Source organism: Bubalus bubalis, chromosome 17 (genome assembly GCF_019923935.1).
Source record: "Bubalus bubalis isolate 160015118507 breed Murrah chromosome 17, NDDB_SH_1, whole genome shotgun sequence".
NCBI lineage: Eukaryota > Metazoa > Chordata > Mammalia > Artiodactyla > Bovidae > Bubalus > Bubalus bubalis.
Genome location: NC_059173.1, coordinates 6649121 through 6669895, shown reverse-complemented (window position 1 = coordinate 6669895; position 20775 = coordinate 6649121). Strand labels below are relative to the sequence as shown.

General features: G+C 49.1%; 1 protein-coding gene across 3 annotated transcripts in view; it reads left to right on the top strand.

The window, feature by feature from the left end:
- SEZ6L (seizure related 6 homolog like) overlaps positions 1–20775 on the top strand; it is a 203645-nt gene that overhangs the window by 115125 nt on the left and 67745 nt on the right. For all 3 annotated transcript variants that reach the window (XM_044930009.2, XM_006055589.4, XM_044930008.2), the window contains exons 2-5: positions 11985–12755; positions 13513–13646; positions 15900–16092; positions 18314–18499. In XM_044930009.2, the coding sequence (XP_044785944.1) occupies positions 11985–12755; positions 13513–13646; positions 15900–16092; positions 18314–18499 (1284 nt within the window). The remainder of the gene's footprint in view (positions 1–11984; positions 12756–13512; positions 13647–15899; positions 16093–18313; positions 18500–20775) is intronic.

Here is a 20775-nt window from a genome sequence, read left to right as displayed (position 1 = left end):
GAGACCAGGAGAAGTTTCTCCTGAGACTCTGGACACTATGATTAGTTGGTGCAGAGTTGGGGACTGCACCAACTAACTGGGTTGTCATTCCCTTCAGTGGTCCTCTCTTCTGGTTTAACCAAGTGCTGGAAAGCGGGCACCAGGAGCCAGACGGGACCAGTCTGATGACCAGTGACGCTGGGCTGCAGACCACAGGTGGGCGCCTATGCCCTGCCCTTCTCGGGTGACTTTGATTCAGGTACCCAGGCCCAAGAAGAGAAGTCTGGAAAGACAGAGGGAAAGAGGGGGAGCCACACTGCTGGCTTTTTGGTCCAGGGACATTGCCCTGGATACGGGATGCTGTGGATATCAGACATCTTGATTACCTCCCTCCCTTACACATCCAATCAGATGGTCTCTCCACTCTGAGGTAGGGGGTTGGGGGTAGAGAAGTGTATCACTCCCTGCTAGAGTGATGCACATTTCCCTACCGCCTGTGGAAAGGTGACAACTGTCTGAAACCTGAAGAAAGGCTGGGGTTTGTTCTCTGCTCTCCTTTGAAACTGGGATGGCAAACCTCAGGGAGTTCATTACTATTACTAATTATTCAGTTCAGTTCAGTTCAGTCACTCAGTTGTGTCCGACTCTTTGTGACCCCATGGACTACAGCATGCCAGGCCTCCCTGTCCATCACCAACTCCCAGAGTTTACTCAAACTCATGTCCATTGAGTCAGTGATGCCATCCAACCATTTCATCCTCTGTCGTCCCCTTCTCCTCCCACCTTCAATCTTTCCCAGCATCACGGTCTTTTCCAATGAGTCAGTTCTTTGCATAAGGTAGGCAAAGTATTGGAATTTCAGCTTCAGCATCAGTCCTTCCAATGAACACCCAGGATTGATCTCCTTTAGAATGGACTGGCTGGATCTCCTTGCAGTCTGAGGGACTCTCAAGAGTCTTCTCCAACACCACAGTTCAAAAGCATCAGTTCTTTGGTGCTCAGCTTTCTTCATAGTCCAGCTCTCACATCCGTACATGACTACTGGAAAAACCATAGCTTTGACTAGATGGACTTTTGTTGGCAAAGTAATGTCTCTGCTTTTAATATGCTGTCTAGGTTGGTCACAACTTTTCTTCCAAGCAGTAAGCATCATTTAATTTTATGGCTGCAGTCACTATCTGCACTGATTGGAGCCCAAAGAAATAAAGTCTGTCACTGTTTCTACTGTTTCCCCATCTATTTGCCATAAAGTGATGGGACGAGATGCCATGATCTTAGTTTTCTGGATGTTGAGCTTTAAGCCAACTTTTTAACTCTCTTCTTTCATTTTCATCAAGAGGCTTTTTAGTTCTTCTTCACTTTCTGCCATAAGGGTGGTGTCATCTGCATATCTGAGATTATTGATATTTCTCCCAGAAAGCTTGATTCCAGCTTGTGCTTCCTCCAGCCCAGCGTTTCTCATGATGTACTCTGCATATAAGTTAAAAAAGCAGGGTGACAATACACAGCCTTGACGGACTCCTTTTCCTATTTGGAACCAGTCTGTTGCTCCATGTCCATTTCTACCTGTTGTTTCCTGACCTGCATACAGATTTCTCAAAAGGCAGATGATCTAATGGATGTTGGCAACTTGATCTCTGGTTATAGCATGCACATTACAAATTAATCAAACTATTTAACAGTTGCAGTAAAAAGTGTTTCCCTCTTCACTGCAAGCCTCACTCCTGCTCTGCTAAGGCAGTTCCCATTACTTTGCTCAAATGTATTCCCTTTATTCCCATGAGAGCTCGTATACCCACTACTCTACCTTGATTTTTTTTTTCAGCTCATACTGAATTGCCTTGGCACATAGCCTGCCATTCTTCATGCTATTTTTGAATTAGTTACTTAGCTGTTGAGTAGGACATACAGCTATAAATGTATATATACATATGCATAGATACATATATATGTATCAATGTAAAGGTACACAGTGAAAATTCTCCTTCCTGCTCTTTCTGGTCATCGTCCCAATTTCCAATGCCCCACCTCCCCATAACCACTTTCAAAGTTTCTTTTTATGATTATTTCATTTTTTAAATTGGAGGATAATTGCTTTACAATGTTGTATTGGTTTCTACTGTACAACATGAATCAGCTATAAATATACATGTATCTCCTCCTTTGTGAACTTCCCTCCCACCCCCTCAAAGCTTCTTTATGCACATATTAACCAATGTCCACATATCTAGCTTTATTTTCTCTCCCCTCCTTTTTTTTACATTTAAAGCAACAGACTCCTCATACCGTTCTGCACTTTGCTTTTTAACCTAGCACAGACTTTCACCTTCCCTCCCCTGTGGTCCATAGACAGTCTCGCCAGCCTTTCCTTGCAGCTGTACGGCATTCTGTCTGGATGTTCTGTCATTGATTTAACCTTATGGATGGATACTTGGTTTGTCTCCAAGTCTTTTGCTACAACAGACAGTGCTGCATTGCTTAACCTTGTGTGTGCGTCATTTTGCATATGGGCAGACCTGTGTCTGCAGGATAAATTCCCAGAAGTGGGCCTGCTGAGTCAAAGGGGAGATGTAATTCTGAATGTTCTTGCCAGGTTACTCACCACATAATTCACCAATGATGTCACTTCATCTCTTTGAACCTTGCCTGTATTCCACTGTGTTTCTATAATCATATAACTCGCCCCCTAGAGACAGGCAGGTCAATTGTTTGCACAGTTTTGCTAATAGAAATAATACTTTGTACTGTGAATACTTTGTACCATCCCAGTGGGTGTCATGACCCTAGCTGTCCTTCTATTTTGGGACCTGACTAAGCACCTCATCTACCTGGAAATCTACTGCTGTTCAGACAGGACATCTGTTGCTCTCATGCCCCAGCATCCACAGTATCCCTAGCCTTCCTGAGCCACCGATCCCCAGCCTGATCTGTGACATGAAGTCTGGCTGTGGTGGGGCGGGCTTCCGAAGCACCTGTGGAAGGTGGGCTTCCTGGATGCTCTGAAGTAAAAGTCTGATGATGCAGGCAACAGGTCAGGACCAACCCTGGACACAGCTTCAGCACCAGCTAGAGAAAGCGAGAGAGCACCTCAGAATCACCTTGGAAGGTGGTATTCTAGAAACCCACGTGCCTGGATCCATCTGCCCCAGATTCCAGCTCAGATGGTTGAGTTAAAAGTCAACTGCAAGGACTTCCCTGGTGGTCCAGTGGTTGAGGATTCACCTGCCAATGCAGGGGACACTGGTTTGATCTCTGGTCTGGGAAGATTCCACATGCCACGGGGCAACTAAGCCTGAGTACCACAACTCTGGACGCCCCCACGCTACAGCTGCTGACGCCCACGTGCCTAGAGCCTGTGCTCCACAGCAAGAGGAGCCACCACAATTCGAAGTCCACGCACCGCAACTAAAGAGGAGCCCTGTTCACCACAACTAGATTAAGTCTGTGCACAGCAATGAAGACCCGGCACAGTCCAGTTCAGTCCAGTTCAGTCGCTCAGTCGTGTCCGACTCTTCGTGACCCCATGAATCCCAGCATGCCAGGCCTCCCTGTCCATCACCAACTCCCTGAGTTCACTCAAACTCACGTCCATCGAGTCGGTGATGCCATCCAGCCATCTCATCCTCTGTCGTCCCCTTCTCCTCCTGCCCCCAATCCCTCCCAGCATCAGAGTCTTTTCCAATGAGTCAACTCTTCGCATGAGGTGCCCAAAGTACTGGAGTTTCAGCTTTAGCATCATTCCTTCCAAAGAAATCCCAGGGCTGATCTCCTTCAGAATGGACTGGTTGGATCTCCTTGCAGTCCAAGGGACTCTCAAGAGTCTTCTCCAATACCACAGTTCAAGCATCAATTCTTTGGTACTCAGCTTTCTTTATGGTCCAACTCTCACATCCATACATGACCACTGGAAAAACCATAGCCTTGACTAGACAGACCTTTGTTGGCAAAATAGTGTCTCTGCTTTTGAATATGCTATCTAGGTTGGTCATAACTTTCCTTCCAAGGAGTAAGCGTCTTTTAATTTCACGGCTGCAGTCACCATCTGCAGTGATTTTGGGGCCCCAAAAAATAAAGCCTACAGTGTTTCCACTGTTTCTCCATCTATATTCCATCCCTCTGTGCAGCAATGAAGACCCGGCACAGTAAATGATAAATAAATTTAAAATTTTTTAAAAAGTCATTGGAAGTTATGCATAGACAGAGCCTGGAGGGCAGCAGCAGTCTTGTGTAGAGTTGGCGGCAGGGTAAATAAACAGGTCCATGTCTTTTTGGAAGGTGCCTTTTCAGTGTCAACATCTTACATACGTAAATCTTTTGGCCGAGCAGTGCAACTTCAGGGACATGCTCCTGAAGAATTACCTGGACATGTTCACCAAAGATACATCTCTACTGCTGTGTTATTTGGGGTGACAGGGTAGAGAACAGCAACAACCTGAATGTTAATCAAGAGCCTGGTTCAACCACGTATGTGTTTATACCACCAGGGAAGCCCATATTTTAATGTGGCCATTAAAAAAGAATGAAGTGGCTGCATGCTGCTGCTGCTAAGTCACTTCAGTCGTGTCCTACTCTGTGTGACCCCATGGACGGCAGCCCACCAGGCTCCCCTGTCCCTGGGATTCTCCAGGCAAGAACACTGGAGTGGGTTGCCATTTCCTTCTCCAACGCATGAAAGTGAAAAGTGAAAGTGAAGTCGCTCAGTCGTGTCCGACTCTCAGCGACCCCATGGACTGCAGCCCACCAGGCTCCTCCGTCCATGGGATTTTCCAGGCAAGAGTACTGGAGTGGGGTGCCATTGCCTTCTCCGGAAGTGGCTGCATAGGTGCTGACAAAAAGATAGCCATGATGGACTTTAAGTGAAAAAAATGGTGGTGGAACACCAGCGTAATGGAGTAGTATGCAGCAGTGAAAATAAATCCGTCCAAACCACACTTATCAACGCAGATGCATCTCAAAGTGTTGAATAAGAGAAAGGGCAAGGAAGGAAAAGAGGAGAAAAGAGCAAGCTTCAGGAGGGTTCATGCAGAAAGTTTGCACAGTGCCATATAGTGTTCAGAGGTATTGACATGTATAATAAATGCACACAATAACTACTAATATTAAATACAGGTAATGCACATAATAAGTGAGAATGCTGAAGGCCAAATTCAGGACAGAAGTTACTCCCAGGAAGTGGAGAAGACAGTAGGGAGGAACAAACAGAGGCTTTGACTGTACTGGTGTGCATTCTGTTTCTTAAGCTAAAGGTATACACACATGGGTATTTGCTGGCTTAGCCTTGAACTCTTCCTGAATGACTGAAATATTTCAAAATGCATTTCTTAGTGACAGAGCAGTATACACAATGTCATAATCTGGTGAATATTCAGATCAATAGCAATGAAAGAGCTCATGAGAGTTGACGGCTGCTGTGTGAGCTGTCCTGTACACCCGTGGTTTCATTGTACTTTCTCACGACCCTAAGAGATAAGGCTATGTGACCCCATCTTACAGATGAGAAAGGGGAGGCCCAGAGAAGGGAGGGGCTGTCCAGGGTCTCGTGGGCAGTTAGCCGCAAGCTAAGTCTGGAACCCCAGTGATTCTGACCCCAAGTCCACACTCCTATATGCCACCCCACATTTTAAGGTAACATACTTTATTATTTTTACATCAATACATTTTATTTGGAGGTTAAGCAAGATCCCATTAACAGGGGTTCCCTCTGGAAGGCAGGACTGGTGGATGAGTCAGGGTGGTACAAGGCTGATACTTCTGACTTCATACCTTTCAAGTATTCCTGCATTTTGCAAATAAACTATTTTATAGGGGAAAAAAATATTTGCAGATGTGGGAAAGAGGAAAGGACACCGGGAACAAGGTCAGAAAGTATCTAATCCTATCTTCAATTTGCTCTAATCATCTTGGACAGGTCACTTCCTCTTTCTGAGCCTTGACTTTTTTTTTCATCTATAAAATGGAAAAAAAAAAAAAAAAAAAAAAAAAAACAACACCAAACTCACAGAGTTGTTTGGAGGCTGGAATGAGATCACAGCTGGGAAGGCACTTTGCAGGGTGTTAATCACAGTCTGAACATCAGTACTGTTAGCCCGGGTGTAGGTAGAAGGCTGCCAGTGAAGCACGAGATGAAACCCCAAGCCCACCCCCTCTATCTATCTCTGCCCCTTCTGTCCCAGAAACTCCTCTCCAAGTCCAGGTGTGATCAGAACCACGAATCCACCCCCAGGGGCCTCGTTCCCGCAGGCCTGCGTGGGCTGGCTGAGCCGGGTCGTCTCCAGGTTGTACCCATCAGCTCTGGCTCTTTGCTCTCTGGGGTGGACCTCTGCATGCCAGCCCCTGTTGCCTGTGTCTGGACCACAGCAGGTGCTCGCTGAATGAATGATCAAACGTGAGTGAGAGGAAGAAACACCGCCCTCACTCATGTCAGTGTCCTTATCTGTAAAGTAGGGATAAGCCTAAGACCTTCTCTGCCCTAAAAGTCAAAGACGTAAGTGAAACAAAGCATATCAACTCCAGGAATGAAGCGGGAAGGTCTATTCACTTCTGGGGGCAATACCAGTGGTCACCAACTAAAGGGTCTTTGGCTACCTCCCTACCCACCCACCCAGGGGACATTTGGCAATGTCTGGGGTCATTTTTGATTGTCCCCAGGGGGTGGAGGAAGGGTGCTACTGTCCTGCAGCGAGTGGAGGCCAGAGATAACACTCAACATCCTGCAACGCCCAGGATGGCCCCTTGCGGCCCAGCCCAGATGTAGGAAGCATGGAATCAACCGACATTCTTCAGGGCAGTCAGATGTTCCTGGGCTTGTTTCTGGTTTTGCCTGATGTGCTGGGGTGTGGTTTTTTCCAAGTCTCATTCTTTTTTTTTTTTTTTTAAATTTTATTTTATTTTAAACTTTACATAATTGTATTAGTTTTGCCAAATATCAAAATGAATCCACCACAGGTATACATGTGTTCCCCATCCTGAACCCTCCTCCCTCCTCCTTCCCCATACCATCCCTCTGGGTCGTCCCAGTGCACTAGCCCCAAGCATCCAGTATCGTGCTTAAAACCTGGATTCTTTCTTTCTTTTTGGCCGCGCTAGGTCTTCGTTGCCACTCCCGTGCTTTCTCTAGCTGTGGAGAGCAGGGGCTACTCTCTAGCTGCGGGATGTGGGCTTCTCATTATTTTGTTATGGATACAAAAAGGCGGTGCGACCCTGGGCAGTCCATTTTCCCTCTCTAGACTTCCAGCCCTTCCTCTGGATACCTCGTGACCAGAAACTCTGGGAAACGTTCCATCTGCAGGAGGTGACATTTAGTTTGGGGTTTTGTCCCTTGATGAGGCCAGGCAAACCCACCAGCGTGCGCTAAGCAAGTCCTTGTTGTGGAGAGTGAAGGTACGAGAATGCACCACTGAATCAGATATGAGTAATGTCGAAGAGAAGAGTGACTAGCATTTTTGTACCGCCGTTTGGCAAACAGATACCCATCGATCCACCTGCCATCCCCTCCTCTTAAAAGTACCCACTGTGAACAGTCCAATGACATCCCCACCAGGAGATCGCATCCCACGGGGTTCAATGACTCAGTGAATAAAGCACATCCCTGATTACAAATGTGTGTCTGATTTCCCGCCTCCTCCCCATCACAAGGCACTAAAGGCAGCATTTAAACCCTCCTCTTTTCATAATTCTTTTTCTCTTAAGAAGTTTTTAATACTTCTTATGCACATTTTGGAAAATGCCCACAAGTAGAAGGAAGCAAACACGTCTCCAGAAGTCCCCACTACCCAGAGGCAGCCAGGACCACGCTTGGGGGCCATTCCTTTGAGTCAAAAAAAGACTCTCTGCATCGCCATTTGCTTGAGTTGTTTGCGTCTAGTCGTTTGCATCCACACCTAGAACTTTCCATCTTGCTGTTTTCACGGAACATTATAGCAGAAGCATCATCCGGCTTCTGTTTCCTCCACTTCTCGGTCTGTCCTTTCATGCCTGCGTGATGATGCGCTGTTGCTCAGATTCCAGGCCGTTCTTGGCCATTCCACTGCTGCTGGGCATTTAAGACAAAAAATCGTCAGCTTCAAGGCTTCCGAACATGTGCTTTTTCGACTTTAATGGCATGCTTCCAAGTCTAATCTTCCATCTCCCCATCAACGTTAGTAAAGAGAGAGAGAGAGGTGTTTCTCCCAACTCGGAAGGCAGAACAAACGCTCAGTTGCCTTCGATGTTGCTCCATGCTGTCTCAAGAGAGGAAAATAGCATAAGGATGTAATTAAAACTCCGTCTCTTCTGTTTGGTATCCATGTTGAGTTTTCGTTGTTTGTCTGCCTTCCTAACTTTTTTTTTTTCCAAATAGAAGTAGAGTTGATTCACAATGTTGTTTTAATTTCTGCTGTACAGCAAAGCAATTCAGATATCCGTAGGCTTTCTCATATTCTTTTCCATTATGGTTTACCCCAGGTTATTGAATATAGTTCCCTGTGCTATGCAGCAGGACCTGTTGCTATGCCTTCCTAAGTTCTTGAACGCAGGGACCATGTCCTAAAGTGCTGACTCTCTCACGCTGAGGGTCAACAAGCAGGGAGAGTCGGCACCCAGCACCTTCACTCAATAGTTGATTGACAGCATCCCAGTGAGGCACTGAATGCCCGCACTAAAGGGAGAACCAGCCAAACGTGACTACGCGGATTGAAAAAGTTAAATGCTTCAGGGAAGAGGAGTTAATGTAACTCGTTGGTCACTGGAGCCCCGGGAAAAGCCAGCCTATTTGAGCAAGTGAAGTCTCTGGATCTCTGAGGCCGTGGAATCCAGTTTGACTAATTCCCACTGGGACATGGTTTCACGTGGCACTCATTTGGCCTGTGTCCCAGTCAAGAACAAACGCTGCATCTCCAGGGCTACATACACTTAGATCACAAATATGTACTCATCTATGTTGAACATGGCCTTCAGTTTGGAGCCAGCCGGCCAGCGTGTGTGAGCTCGGGTGGGTAAGGGGCACTAGGGGCAGGGAGGTGAATTGACACAGCAAATATACAACTCTTCCTGGAAGTCAGGTGTTCAGTGCGGAAAAGACTGACTCATTCCCATGGATTTGCTTCCTAGGATGCTGCTGAGATTGGCACCAGTTTTTTCCTGGGGACCTCAGAGATGGGAGCAGTGATTGGGAGTCAGGAATTGATTATAGGATCATTTTTCTCCTGTTTCCTTCTGCTTTCCCCAGCTGTGTTGGGTCTCACTGGGCTCAGAGAAGATCCAGATGTGATGGGTCTGGCAGGGGAGACCAGCAATTTGTATTTTAACAAGGAATGCACTGAGGGATGGGGGTATCATCTATGGGGTGTTGGAATACGCTGTAGCCCACTTAGCAGAAACGCAACACAAGGGTTTAGAGAGAAGGGTGTTGCAGTGGGGAGAGGCCGATTCAAGCAGACAAGGGGGGTGCAGCCGACAGCACAGCATTTTCTTAAAATATATATGCCCCATATTTCTTAAAGGCAGCAGCACGGTCTGTGCCATCAGGAAAGCCAAGGCAGGAAACCCAGCTTTGTTCTATGATCTTGGAAAGTTATTTAATATCCCAAACCTCCATCTGCCCATCCGTAAAATAAGAATACTGATTTCTAATTAATAAGGTCGAGAAAGACTTAAATGAAGTAATGGATACAAAGCGTTTAACAAATATTCAGCTAAATATTGGCACATATTCGGCACTCAATAGAGCAATCAGGAGGCAATGTTATAAATATCTCTGTTGTTATGGCCAAGGCACATCAACGTGCTTTATGTCATCTGTAATCTTTTATCACCTTTGACACAGCGTGTTTTCCTAACATCTCTGTCTCCCACTCCCTCTTCCTCTTCCTGTCTCTCCTCCAGTCCCTTGTGATCAAGGGGACATTTTTGTGGAAAGACTGGCAGAAACGAATGTAGCCACAGAGCCCCACAAAACTCACAAGCCTGTGTCAGGACTGAGGTTCTCACTTTGCCCTTTTTAGCAAGATTACCAACAGGCCCTAAGCATACTTAACAGTCACCTGATGGTTTGAAAAATCACTGATGTCAGAGCTGGAAGGACCCTTAGACTTCATCTAGTCTAGCTGTCCGTTTGACACTACCAAGAGAAGAAGAAACCTACCTATCATAACATACCCAGTTATAATGGGGAGTGGTAGCCAGGAGAGGACCACCATGCAGGTCCCCCAAGCCCTTGGCTGCATCCAAGCTCTGTGCATCGAACCACAGCTGGGTCTTGGGAGCCAGGTGTATTGAACTCTCATCCTCTCTTCTTTCTGCCCCATAGCCTTCTCACTCGACAGTCTACAAAGGTGGTCAGTACCAATCATCTGATAAAAGCGACTGTGAACGTAAAAGCTACAGCTTTCCAGCAGCCCCATGTCTGATCTGATCCCATGATCTGTTACATAAAAGAGGCTTAATGGACTTTCCCAGGTCCATGCAGCTAGCAACTGTCAAAGGTGGGATCTGAACCGAGGTCTAACCCCAAAGCCTCAATGCATCCCACCTTAGACCAAGACAACCTGCTTGGCATAAGTGACCTGGATCTGTGCTCAGCTCCTCTGCACACCCTCTCCTCCCCGATGTCTGTTTCCGCCCCAGTGTTCCCATAGGCCTGGAATGCCCACCGGCTGGCAATCAATGTTATACCACAGGAATATTTGTTGATGTCAATTGCACACTGTTGCAGTCTAGATAGATTGAGCCACTGCCACCGCTGACTCCATGAAAGCAAATGAACCTTTCTGAGGCAGATCAATTTGAATGACAGTGCTGAAGGGCCCAAGACCGTGTGGCTGAGCGAGTGTCTTTCTGCAGGGAAACTGACAAGGACAGCGATCAGTCCTTTGTCCCCCAGGACGTAATTCCTCTCTATCTCAAGCTCCTCATCTGGAGTGTTCTGACTGCTCAGGTCCCCTGCTGAGGGGTGATTATATGACAGCAGCCGATGCCAGGCGCTCACTGTGGGTGAGGGGCCCACTTGTGCATATGTGTATGTCTGCTTTGCCTACATCACCCTCTTGAACGATGACCACCCTAGGAGACAGGGGACAACAGCCCCATGTCACAGCTCAGGAAACTGAGGCTCAGAGAGGTAAAGCCATTTGCCAGCTTCCATTTGGAAGAACTGAGTGTCAAAGAAGTAGATGATGAGGCTGCTTTCAGACATGATTCTGCCAAACAGTGGCCTGGGCCGGCCCTTATTTAAAATTATAGGCAATTTTACTTTCAAGACAGAAATAAATCTCAAGGAACGAGCAGGATGTGCAAGGCCCACCAGAGCCTGACCCTGACCTCCTTGCTCCCCAGCCTTCTCTCTAATCACCCCCCAAATCTGTCTCCTGTTCTCCTTTGTTCCTCTTTTCCACCCACCTCCAGGATCTTCCCACACCCCTCTGTTCTGCCTCATAATTCTGGATCCTCAAATCTTCCTGCAGCTCCTACAAGGTCACTTGTACAGTATTTAGTTAAAAATAAGCAAAACACAAACAAAAAACATCCAAAGTTCCTCAGTCCTGGGACAATACAGCCCTGAGTCAGGGCACACAACTTGGAGAAGAGACTGTGGGTTGGCTACAGCCCCTTTCATCCTCTTACTGGGATGACCTTGTGCAGTGAGCAACCTGCCCAACTGTACATGACAGTCCCGCCCAGAGACTGGGTTAGAGGCCTGTCCTCTCTGTCCTCTTGGCACACAGAGCTGCTCTCTTCCTAAGCATTTATCACATTGAATATGATTGTTTCTGCTTTCTTATTAGGACCATGAGATTCTGTGTCCTCAATTTCTGTAGCTCTAATGCTTAACTGGGGCTGGCCCAGATCACTCTAAGTGTCTATAGTCAGCAAAAGGAAGGAAAGGTGGCAGCCCCACATCTACGGATCAAAATGTGCCAGCATCCTGCAAGCCTTGGGTCCCACCTTAAAGGGGCCACCCTCAGCGTGGGCCAGGTAGAGGACTTAAAGTCCCTGGCCCCAAGCTAACTGGCCTCTATTCTCTTTCTAAGATGAGCCCCCGGAGGGAGATGCCGGCCAATCAGATACTTACCTTCTGCCCGCCGAAATCCTGGGGAGCAGCAGTCTGAGCAAGGAGAACCCTGAAGAGAGCGTGACCACGGCCCCTCTGAATCCAGTGCAGTCTGGGGATGAGCTTCGCGAGCCGGAGTTGGAAGGGACCGTCCCCTTCGCGCCTCAAGACCCGGCGGCCGTGTCTACGCTGCTTCCACTTCCGGAGGAGCCGGGCACCAGGCACGCCTTCCCCGCCAGGAAGAAGCCACCTTCGCTCAGGCAGGTGAACTCGGCCAGGAAGCAGCTGAGGCCGAAGGCCACCCCCGCAGCGGCCACGCAGAGGACCGCGTCCCAGCCGGCATCCCCGGGCCCGGGTCTCCTGGCCTCCACCCCGGGGAAGCCCCGCCCACCCGGTGACCAGGACCCCATGGCCTCCGCAGGGGAGGAGACCCGCCCGCTGTCTCTGTCCTCCGAGGAGCCCCTCTGGCTGGAGCGGAAGGAAGGCGCGGTCCCCACGACCCCGGCGCCCCTGCAGATCGCCCCCTTCACCTCGCAGCCGCTGGTGGCCCACACGCTCCCCCGGAGCTCCGATCCCGGGGCGCCGGCCGTGCCTGAGGAGGCCCCAGAGGCTCCCCCCGAGGATGCAAGCCCCGTGACGCTGATGGACAAAGGGGAGACTGAGCTGACCGGGGCAGCCTCAGAGGAGAGCCAGGAGACCACCACGTCCACCATCATCACGACCACAGTTATCACCACCGAGCAGGCCCCAGGTAGGCAGCCCCCAGCCCCTCCGGCCCTGCAGCAACTGTGAGGAGGCAGCTTCTGCAATGGGGGGAGGGGCGCGTGGGAGGGGGGCCCGGGAAGGTTCGTGCCCTGCCATTGGTTACCATCTATGCAGCCCTAGCTATGAACTTGACCCTGGGGTTCAAAACTAGCATCCCCATTTCAGAGATAAGACCCCTGAGACCCTAAGACATCAGATAACCTGCCCTAGGTCTCACAGCTGAAGAGCAGGGTTCAAAACCGCTCCGCCAGGGACAGAGTCCTTTCACCTGCCTGGAAGGCCCTAGCCTTCCAAGGTGCTTTTGCTCTCCCCGCTCCTGAACTTGATCGAACACACTTCCGTGTTCCAGTCTTTTCTTCCGTCTTCTATCCCATCTTCAAGCGCATCACAGGGGCATCGGCTGTCAATTACACGTTGATCTGGGACAGATGCAATGTGGCTGCTCAGGAAAGACTGGGAGCTCTGGATTTTTGACCCCTGCTCATTGTGTGACCTTGGCCCAAATGTGCTCCCTCTCTGAGCTTTGCTTTACTTGTCTCTAAGATAAGAGTGAAACATCAGTCCCATGTCAGCTCTTGCTATTTGATTATTATGTTGAGTGTGGAGCTGAGGAGGAGGAACAGCAGGGGAAGGAGCGGGGATGGGAACACCAGTGTTCAGAGGCCCTGTTCCAGCCAACAGCCCGCCTGAGAGATGCCGTCTCAGCTCTTCTCTGTGTCCTGATGACGGTGCCTTTCCTCCAGCTCTCTGCAGTGTGAGCTTCTCTGACCCTGAAGGGTACATCGACTCCAGTGATTACCCGCCGCTGCCCCTCAACAACTTCCTGGAGTGCACATACAACGCGACCGTCTACACTGGCTATGGGGTGGAGCTCCAGGTAACCCCACGAGGTTGCCCTGCCTTGGCTGCCTCTTCCAGCAGAAGGTCTCCTCTGAAGGGCCATCTGAGTCAGGCTTATTTTCATCTTAACCAGTTTGGTTATCTCTTTGCCCTAACTGGGGTGAATTGAGCTGGGCTTTGGTGACTGAATAGGAGTTCCCAACTCAGAAGAACTAGCTTGGCACATGTGGAGGGAAGCGGATGTATTGACAAATTGTAAGCCGTTATACCCAGAAGGAAAGTCCTGTGATATCCTGCTTGTTGAACACACACAAACTCATGGAAGCCCCACATGGTTCATTTGATTCATAAACTTTTGGCTGCAAACTAAGAAGGGAAAAGCAGGGTAGCATCATCTTCAGACGCCTGGGTTTTAAGTCCCAGCTCTCCCAGTTAATGTTGCATGACTCTGGGCAAGGGACCCCACCTCTCTGAATCTGTTTCCCCATCAGTGAAACAGAGATGAACATGTTGCTACTTTATGGAGTTTCAGGGAGGAATATATATGACAGTGCACAGAGTATTCAGCCAGAGTCTAGGGGAGAGAGAGAGGGCGCTCAATGCCTGTTACATTCTCCCCACCCTAGTTCCAGGCCATTGCCAACCCACCGCCCCATCTTTAGAAGCGCTTTTTTATATGCACTGAGGCAACATGCCAACAAGTGGTGACCTGTCCGGCTCACTGTCCGGGAGAGGAAAGGGCGGCCCTGAAGCCAGAAACAGAGGCCAGTACCGCATGGTGGCAGACCCCTCCAGGCCAAGGGCAGAAGGCTGGGCTTGTGCTTTGTTCACATGGGCAAGAAAGCACCCCCAAGATTTTAAGCAGAGTCAGCTGCATGACCTAAGCAGAACTCTATCCTAGGAAGGTTTTCTGACTTACAGAGAGAACAAAAGATAAGCCTCTTGGCAGAACGTGTGCCCAGAGCTTGGCACAGCATGTGGCATGTGGTCAGTACTTTATAAATGTTCCCAGAATTAAACTGGAGAAAAGTTGCCATTCATCTGATGCTGACACTTGAGGAACACTTCCCTGCACTTGAATGGATCCACTCTGTCTAATGCTGTGTGGCGCTTTTTGTCAGGGACAGCAGAGTTCCTTCATCGAGCATCTATAATGTTCCAGTCGTAGCAATGGGGGGCATGGTGGTATCAAAACTGGTGCAGGAGTTGCCCTAAGGGAGGTCACTGTTTTATGGTTGAGACAGACGCACATGGAAGACATTGGGCTGCCATTTGAAATGACCTCTAACAGACGTTCACAGAGGATGTAGGATCACAGTAGAGAGACAGGCAACCTCCCTGGCAGTCAGGGAAGGTGTCACAGAGGAGGGCAATTTTCGTGGGGCTTTGGCAGATGAGTAGGAGTTCATCAAAGAGAAAAAAGAGTAAGGTGTATATATATATGGGCTGAAAGAGGAAGGGCTCGTGAGTAATTCTTGCCTTGTTTACACAAGAGGCAGAGGATCTGGAGTCCCTGGCCACACTGCGGCAAGTGGAAATATTCGAATTGGGCACTGGGAACTGACTAAGTCCCCACCCCACCCCCTCCTCCATTTGTTCACTATCCTTTTAAGTAAAGTATCTCCCTTCTTCCTCTCCCAAGCCTGGAAAGTGGACTCGGCAAACCAAGTACACAGTCCTTTGAGGAGGTTCTGCCACTGAAGCCAGCATTGGGGAGGATAAGAACGTGGACCTGAGAAAGCCCTAGAGATGGCCACCCCCTCCCCCGACCCCGCACTCCCTCCCCAGTTTGTGCAGAAGGGCAAGAATGTCTTCAGTCAGTCTGCAAAGTCGAGCGCATAGTCAAGCACCTACTATGTGCCAGGCACTATTTTAGGCCCTGGGTACCCTGAGCAGCAGAAAAATTTTCCCTCCTTCCTGGAGCTGACCTTCAGATGAAATGCCTTCTCCTCTCTCCCTGGAGGTGGGACCTCAGGCCCAAGCTGATCAAAGCCCTACCCTCACCTGCCAGCTGCAGGAAAATCTATCTCAGCTGCCAGCCTCCAGAAAGCCTGTCCTGCGGGACCCAGTGAAGGAGGGCTGAAGATTCTTGCGGCACCTCCCCTGGGAGCTGGCAGGGGGCCCAGAGGTTCCCAGGGCTCCAAGAGTTTCCAGGGCTGGGTCGCGGCCCCCGTCCACCCCGTGGACTAGGGGCCCCTTGAGGGGGGTGCTGCCTGGGGAGCCTCAGAGCCTGGGAGGACCCCCTGTCTCAAACACGACTCAGGTCCTGTCTGCCCCTGCCCGTCCCCAGGTGAAGAGCGTGAACCTGTCCGAGGGGGAGCTGCTCTCCATCCGAGGGGTGGACGGCCCCTCCCTGACCGTCCTGGCCAACCACACGCTCCTGGTCGAGGGCCAGGTGATCCGCAGCCCCACCAACACCATCTCCGTGTACTTCCGCACCTTCCAGGACGACGGCCTCGGGACCTTCCAGCTACACTACCAGGGTAAGGCCGGGCCAGGGCTGTTGCGATGTACCTTTGGCCTCCGTTCCCCTCCAGCGCCAGGGACTGCCAGCCTCTTTGTGCCGGTTTGTAACACCGTGGACCCCTTCTTAGATTCGCGATTCCTTTTGTAACTAATTGATGTGGCTGCATCTTGTCTTAGCTGCAGCACGCAGGATCTTCACTGCGACGTGCCGGCTCTTTCATTTTGTCACATAGACTCTCTAGTTGCTGCATGCGGGTTTGGTTGTCCCGAGACACAGGGGGTCTTGGTTCCCTGACCAGGGATCAGACCCAGCTCCCCTGCATTGCAGGGTGGATTCTTAACCACCGGACCACCAGGGAAGTCCCTTAGATTCATGTTTTTAAGAGCATAAAATAAAATATATACAATTCAAAAGGAAGCCGTTCATATTGAATAGCAGTTGTCAAAACATTGTTCTGATCTATGATATCATAATCTATGTGCTTCTTTATTAACACATTAAATCATATTTCCCAGTGGCTCTGATAATTATTGTAATTTCAAAGGAGCATAAGAAATATGTCAAGATATTCATTTTGATGTGAACATATCTGATTCCCTTGGTGACAAAGCCACGGGTACTGTGACTGTGTAACAATTTGTCATCTACCTTTGCAGTTAACCCTGAACCTGTTCAGTGAAGAATAAGCAAGCCCCCTTTTCCCATTCAAGTTCATGGCCCCTGAATCTGACACCAACCCCATGAAGGCCCACAGGCTTCTGGGAGGGAGCCTCTGCCGCCAGGGTCCCTTGCTTTTTTTCCCTTCTTCTCCACTTTCTTTTGTATTTGTCTGCTTCTGGTCTCCTTTTGTTTTCTATTTACCTTTTCCCTCTCTTCTCTTCCCTCTTTTCTTTCTTTTCATTTCTTTGGTTGCACCACAAAGCATATGGGTTCTTAGTTCCCCAAACAGGGCTTGAACCCACGGCCTCCCGCATTGGAAGTGCAGAGTCTTAACCACTGGACTATCCGGGAAGTCCCAGCTTCCTTCATTTCTTTTCTTGCTCCTCTCCCTTGCCTCATTCCCACCCCCCTCTTCTCTCTTCCTTCTCTCTCTCCTTCAATGTCATCCCATTTTCCCCCACCTCCTGGGACGCTTCCTTCCTGGGAGCTGTCCCTGGGTACTTGCCAAGTATCTGCCAGGGAGGAGGCGCCCTTCGCCACACCTCGGGAAATCAGCAGCCATCCACGTTTACATCACACTGACCAAATGTCTGGAAAAATACTTCATTTAAAAATTTCCCCTTGGATGTTTCTGAAACAGATGGATGACTGTATACAGGAGTATCCGTTCCCTCGCACCTTCTCAGTATGCAGATGAGTGTCTGTTGTCTTTGTTAATTAAAAAATGGGGGAAAAAATAGCTCATTGAGCCATGAACTTGAATTCAGGCCTCCTCATGAGTACTGGGAATGCAGAAATCCTCAACTGCAGGAGAGATCAGACCACAGTCCAGGGATGGACTCTGCATTCTCTTATGAAAATAAAACTTGAGGAGCTCAGTGTGGCCACGTGCACCCTTCTGCCGCTCCATCTGGCAAGCTCTGTGCACTGCATGTTGGCCTAAGGAGGCTCTCCTTGGCATTTCCCATTTAATCGTTACCGCCACCCGTGCGATAGGGACAGTCCTAGAGGACGAGAGTGAAGTTCGGGGCACTGTGTCACTTCCCCAAGGTCACCCGGTTTTTAAGTGATGGAATAAGAGAATGTAAATTCACATCAGTCTCTTCCACAGCCCAAGCCCTGACCTCCCGGGACTTAGTTCCAGCTCTCACATCCTTGGCATTTCCTAAAGAACTGCTTCTCCTAACCCTGGTCCAAGAGCCTGCATTTTTAACAAACACTTAAGCTGCCCGTGCGGTGGGACTAACCTACCTGGGTGATCCCACCCCTCCTGTGCTCAAGGAGAAAGTAGTTCTGTCTCCACATGGAAAGAGGCTCTGGGGAGGGGTGAGACCCTGCTGTCTCTGGTTAGGCAGGGTGGGGGGCGGGGGTGAGCTTGGAGCCTAGAGAAAAGTGCTCATCTGGTAGTCTCAGCAGCACGTGATCAACTCGAGTCATAAAAATACACTTCTTTAGCACTCCGGAGTCCCTGGGGGCCTCATCTTTTCTCCCCAGCGTAAACCAGCTCCCGGGATGTGGGTCACGTTCTCCGTCTCCCGCTCTGAGAGACGACTGTCTGCCCCGGCATCTCTCCCCAGCCTTCATGCTGAGCTGCAGCTTCCCCCGCCGGCCTGACTTCGGGGACGTCACGGTGATGGACCTGCACTCGGGCGGGGAGGCCCACTTCCACTGCCACCTGGGCTATGAGCTCCAGGGCGCCAAGACACTGACATGCATCAATGCCTCCAAGCCTCACTGGAGCAGCCGGGAGCCCATCTGCTCAGGTACACGCCAGCCTCAGCCAGACCCACCATGGATGGTCTCCCAAGAGAGGAGAGACCAGCCCCCAGGGGGTTAAAGGGAAAGTATTAGTCGCTCAGTTACATCCGACTCTCTGCGACCCCATGGGCTGTAGTCTGCCAGGCTTTTCTGTCCATGGAATTCTCCAGGCAAGCATACTGGTTGCCATGCCCTCCTCCAGGGGATCTTCCCGACCTGGGTCTCACGCATTGCAGGCAGATGCTTTACTGTCTGAGCCACAAGGGAAGCCCGTGGTGTTAAGGCTGACCTTAGGAAAGAGACTGCTCCAAAAATGTGGTGGCAGCCGGTTTTGTCACATGGTAAAAATACACGTGACATAAAAGTGACCGTTCGTGACATTTAGGACGTTCGCAGTGCTGTGCAGCCGTCACCACTTCTTTCATCACCCCCAAAGGACACTCTGGACCCATTCGCCGTCACTCCCTGTTTCCCCCTGTGCCCAGCCCCTGCCTTCTGTCTCTACAGAGTCACCTATTCTGGCCACTTCATATGCCTGGGATCATACGTTATGTGATATTTTGAATCCAGCTTCTTTCACTCAGCATGGTGTTCTCAAGGCTCATCCATATAGTAGCATGTATCAGGACTTCATTCCTTTTGATGGCTGAATAATATTCCATTATATAGACCACATTTTATCTGTTCCTTTATTGGGGGACATTCAAGTTGTTTTGGACTTCGGAGGTGTTACGAATAGTGCTGCTATGAACACGTGTGTAAAGGTTTTGGTGTGGACATACGTTGTCATTTCTCTTGGGTTATGTACCCGTCAGCGGAGTTGCTGGGTCATGTGGTAATTCCGGATTTCCATTTTGAAGGAACCGTCAAAGTATTTTCCACTGGCTGCACCGTGTTCCTTTCCCTCCAGCCATGTATGAAGGTACCAGTTTCTTCACATCCTCACCAGCACTTATTTTCCATGTCTTCTTTTTCTTATGGCAGCCATCCTAGTGAGGGTGAAGGTATCCTAGCGTGATTCTGCTTTGCATTTTCCCAGTGGCTGATGACATTGATCATCTTTTCATATGCTTCTTGGCCATTTGTGTATCTTCTGGGAGAAAAGTCTATTCAAGTCCCTTGCCCATTTTTAAAATTTAGTTGTCTTTTTCTTGAGTTGTAAGAATTCTTTATGTATTCTGGTTACTAGTCTCTTATTAGATATATGATTTGCAAATATTTTCTTCCACTCTGTGGGTTGTCTTTTCACTTCTCAATAGTGTGCTTTTTGTTGTTCAGTCACTAAGTCGTGTCCAACTCTTTGTGACCCCATGGACTGCGGTACACCAGACTTTCCTGTCCTTCACTATCTCCCAGAGTTTGCTCAAACTCTTGTCCATTGAGTCGGTGATACCGTCCAACCATCTCACCCTTTGTCACCCGCTTAGTGTCCTTAATTTTGACAAAGTCTAATTTATGGGATTTTTTTTTTCTGGTTGTTGTTGCTTGAACTTTTGATGTGACAGCTGCCATATTCTGAGCCCAGTCCATACGCCAGGGCTGTGATAAATCCTCACAGCAGTCCTACACGGTGTGAACCATTATCCCCATTTCACAGATGAGGAAACTGAGGCTCGTGGAGGCGAAGTTTCTTCCTCAAAGTCACCAGATAGAAATTGAGCTGGATCTAGAGTCCTTCTCTCTTGAGCTGTTTCCCTTACACATTCACTATTTAGAGTACAGACTGGTGAGATTATTAGAAATTCATAATCCTGGGCCCGATACAGAACCAAGCGAATCAAAAATCTGCATTTAGCATGCTCTTTGTGTGGTTCATGTGCTGCACATCATAGATGGAGAAGCACACTGTACTACACTCTCTCTGCACCAGTGGCCGCAACCTTGACCATCCTCGGTTATCCAGAGAGTAATACCCTGTTAGATTCTCAAAAGTCCTGACCGTGGCCAGGAGAGTACAGGCTGCTCACATTAACTGAGCACCTACTATATGCCAGGCCATGAGCCATGTACGAACAGGATACTGGGAATAAGAAAAACGTTGTTCCTGCCCTCCAGGCATTTGTGGTCCCTAGAATTCAAGATGCAAATGAGAGCTGATGGTAAATTCCGAGATTTAATGATTGCAGCATTGTTCTCTCAAGGCTGTTCAGAATTTTGTGTGTGTGTGTGTGTTAAACAAAGAAAAGAAAAATCCAAACCATTGGGCAGTTGGTCTCCATGCCTCCCTCGAGTTAATTTTTATCTATGTATGAAATCAGAGAGGAATTAAGCCTCAATTTGT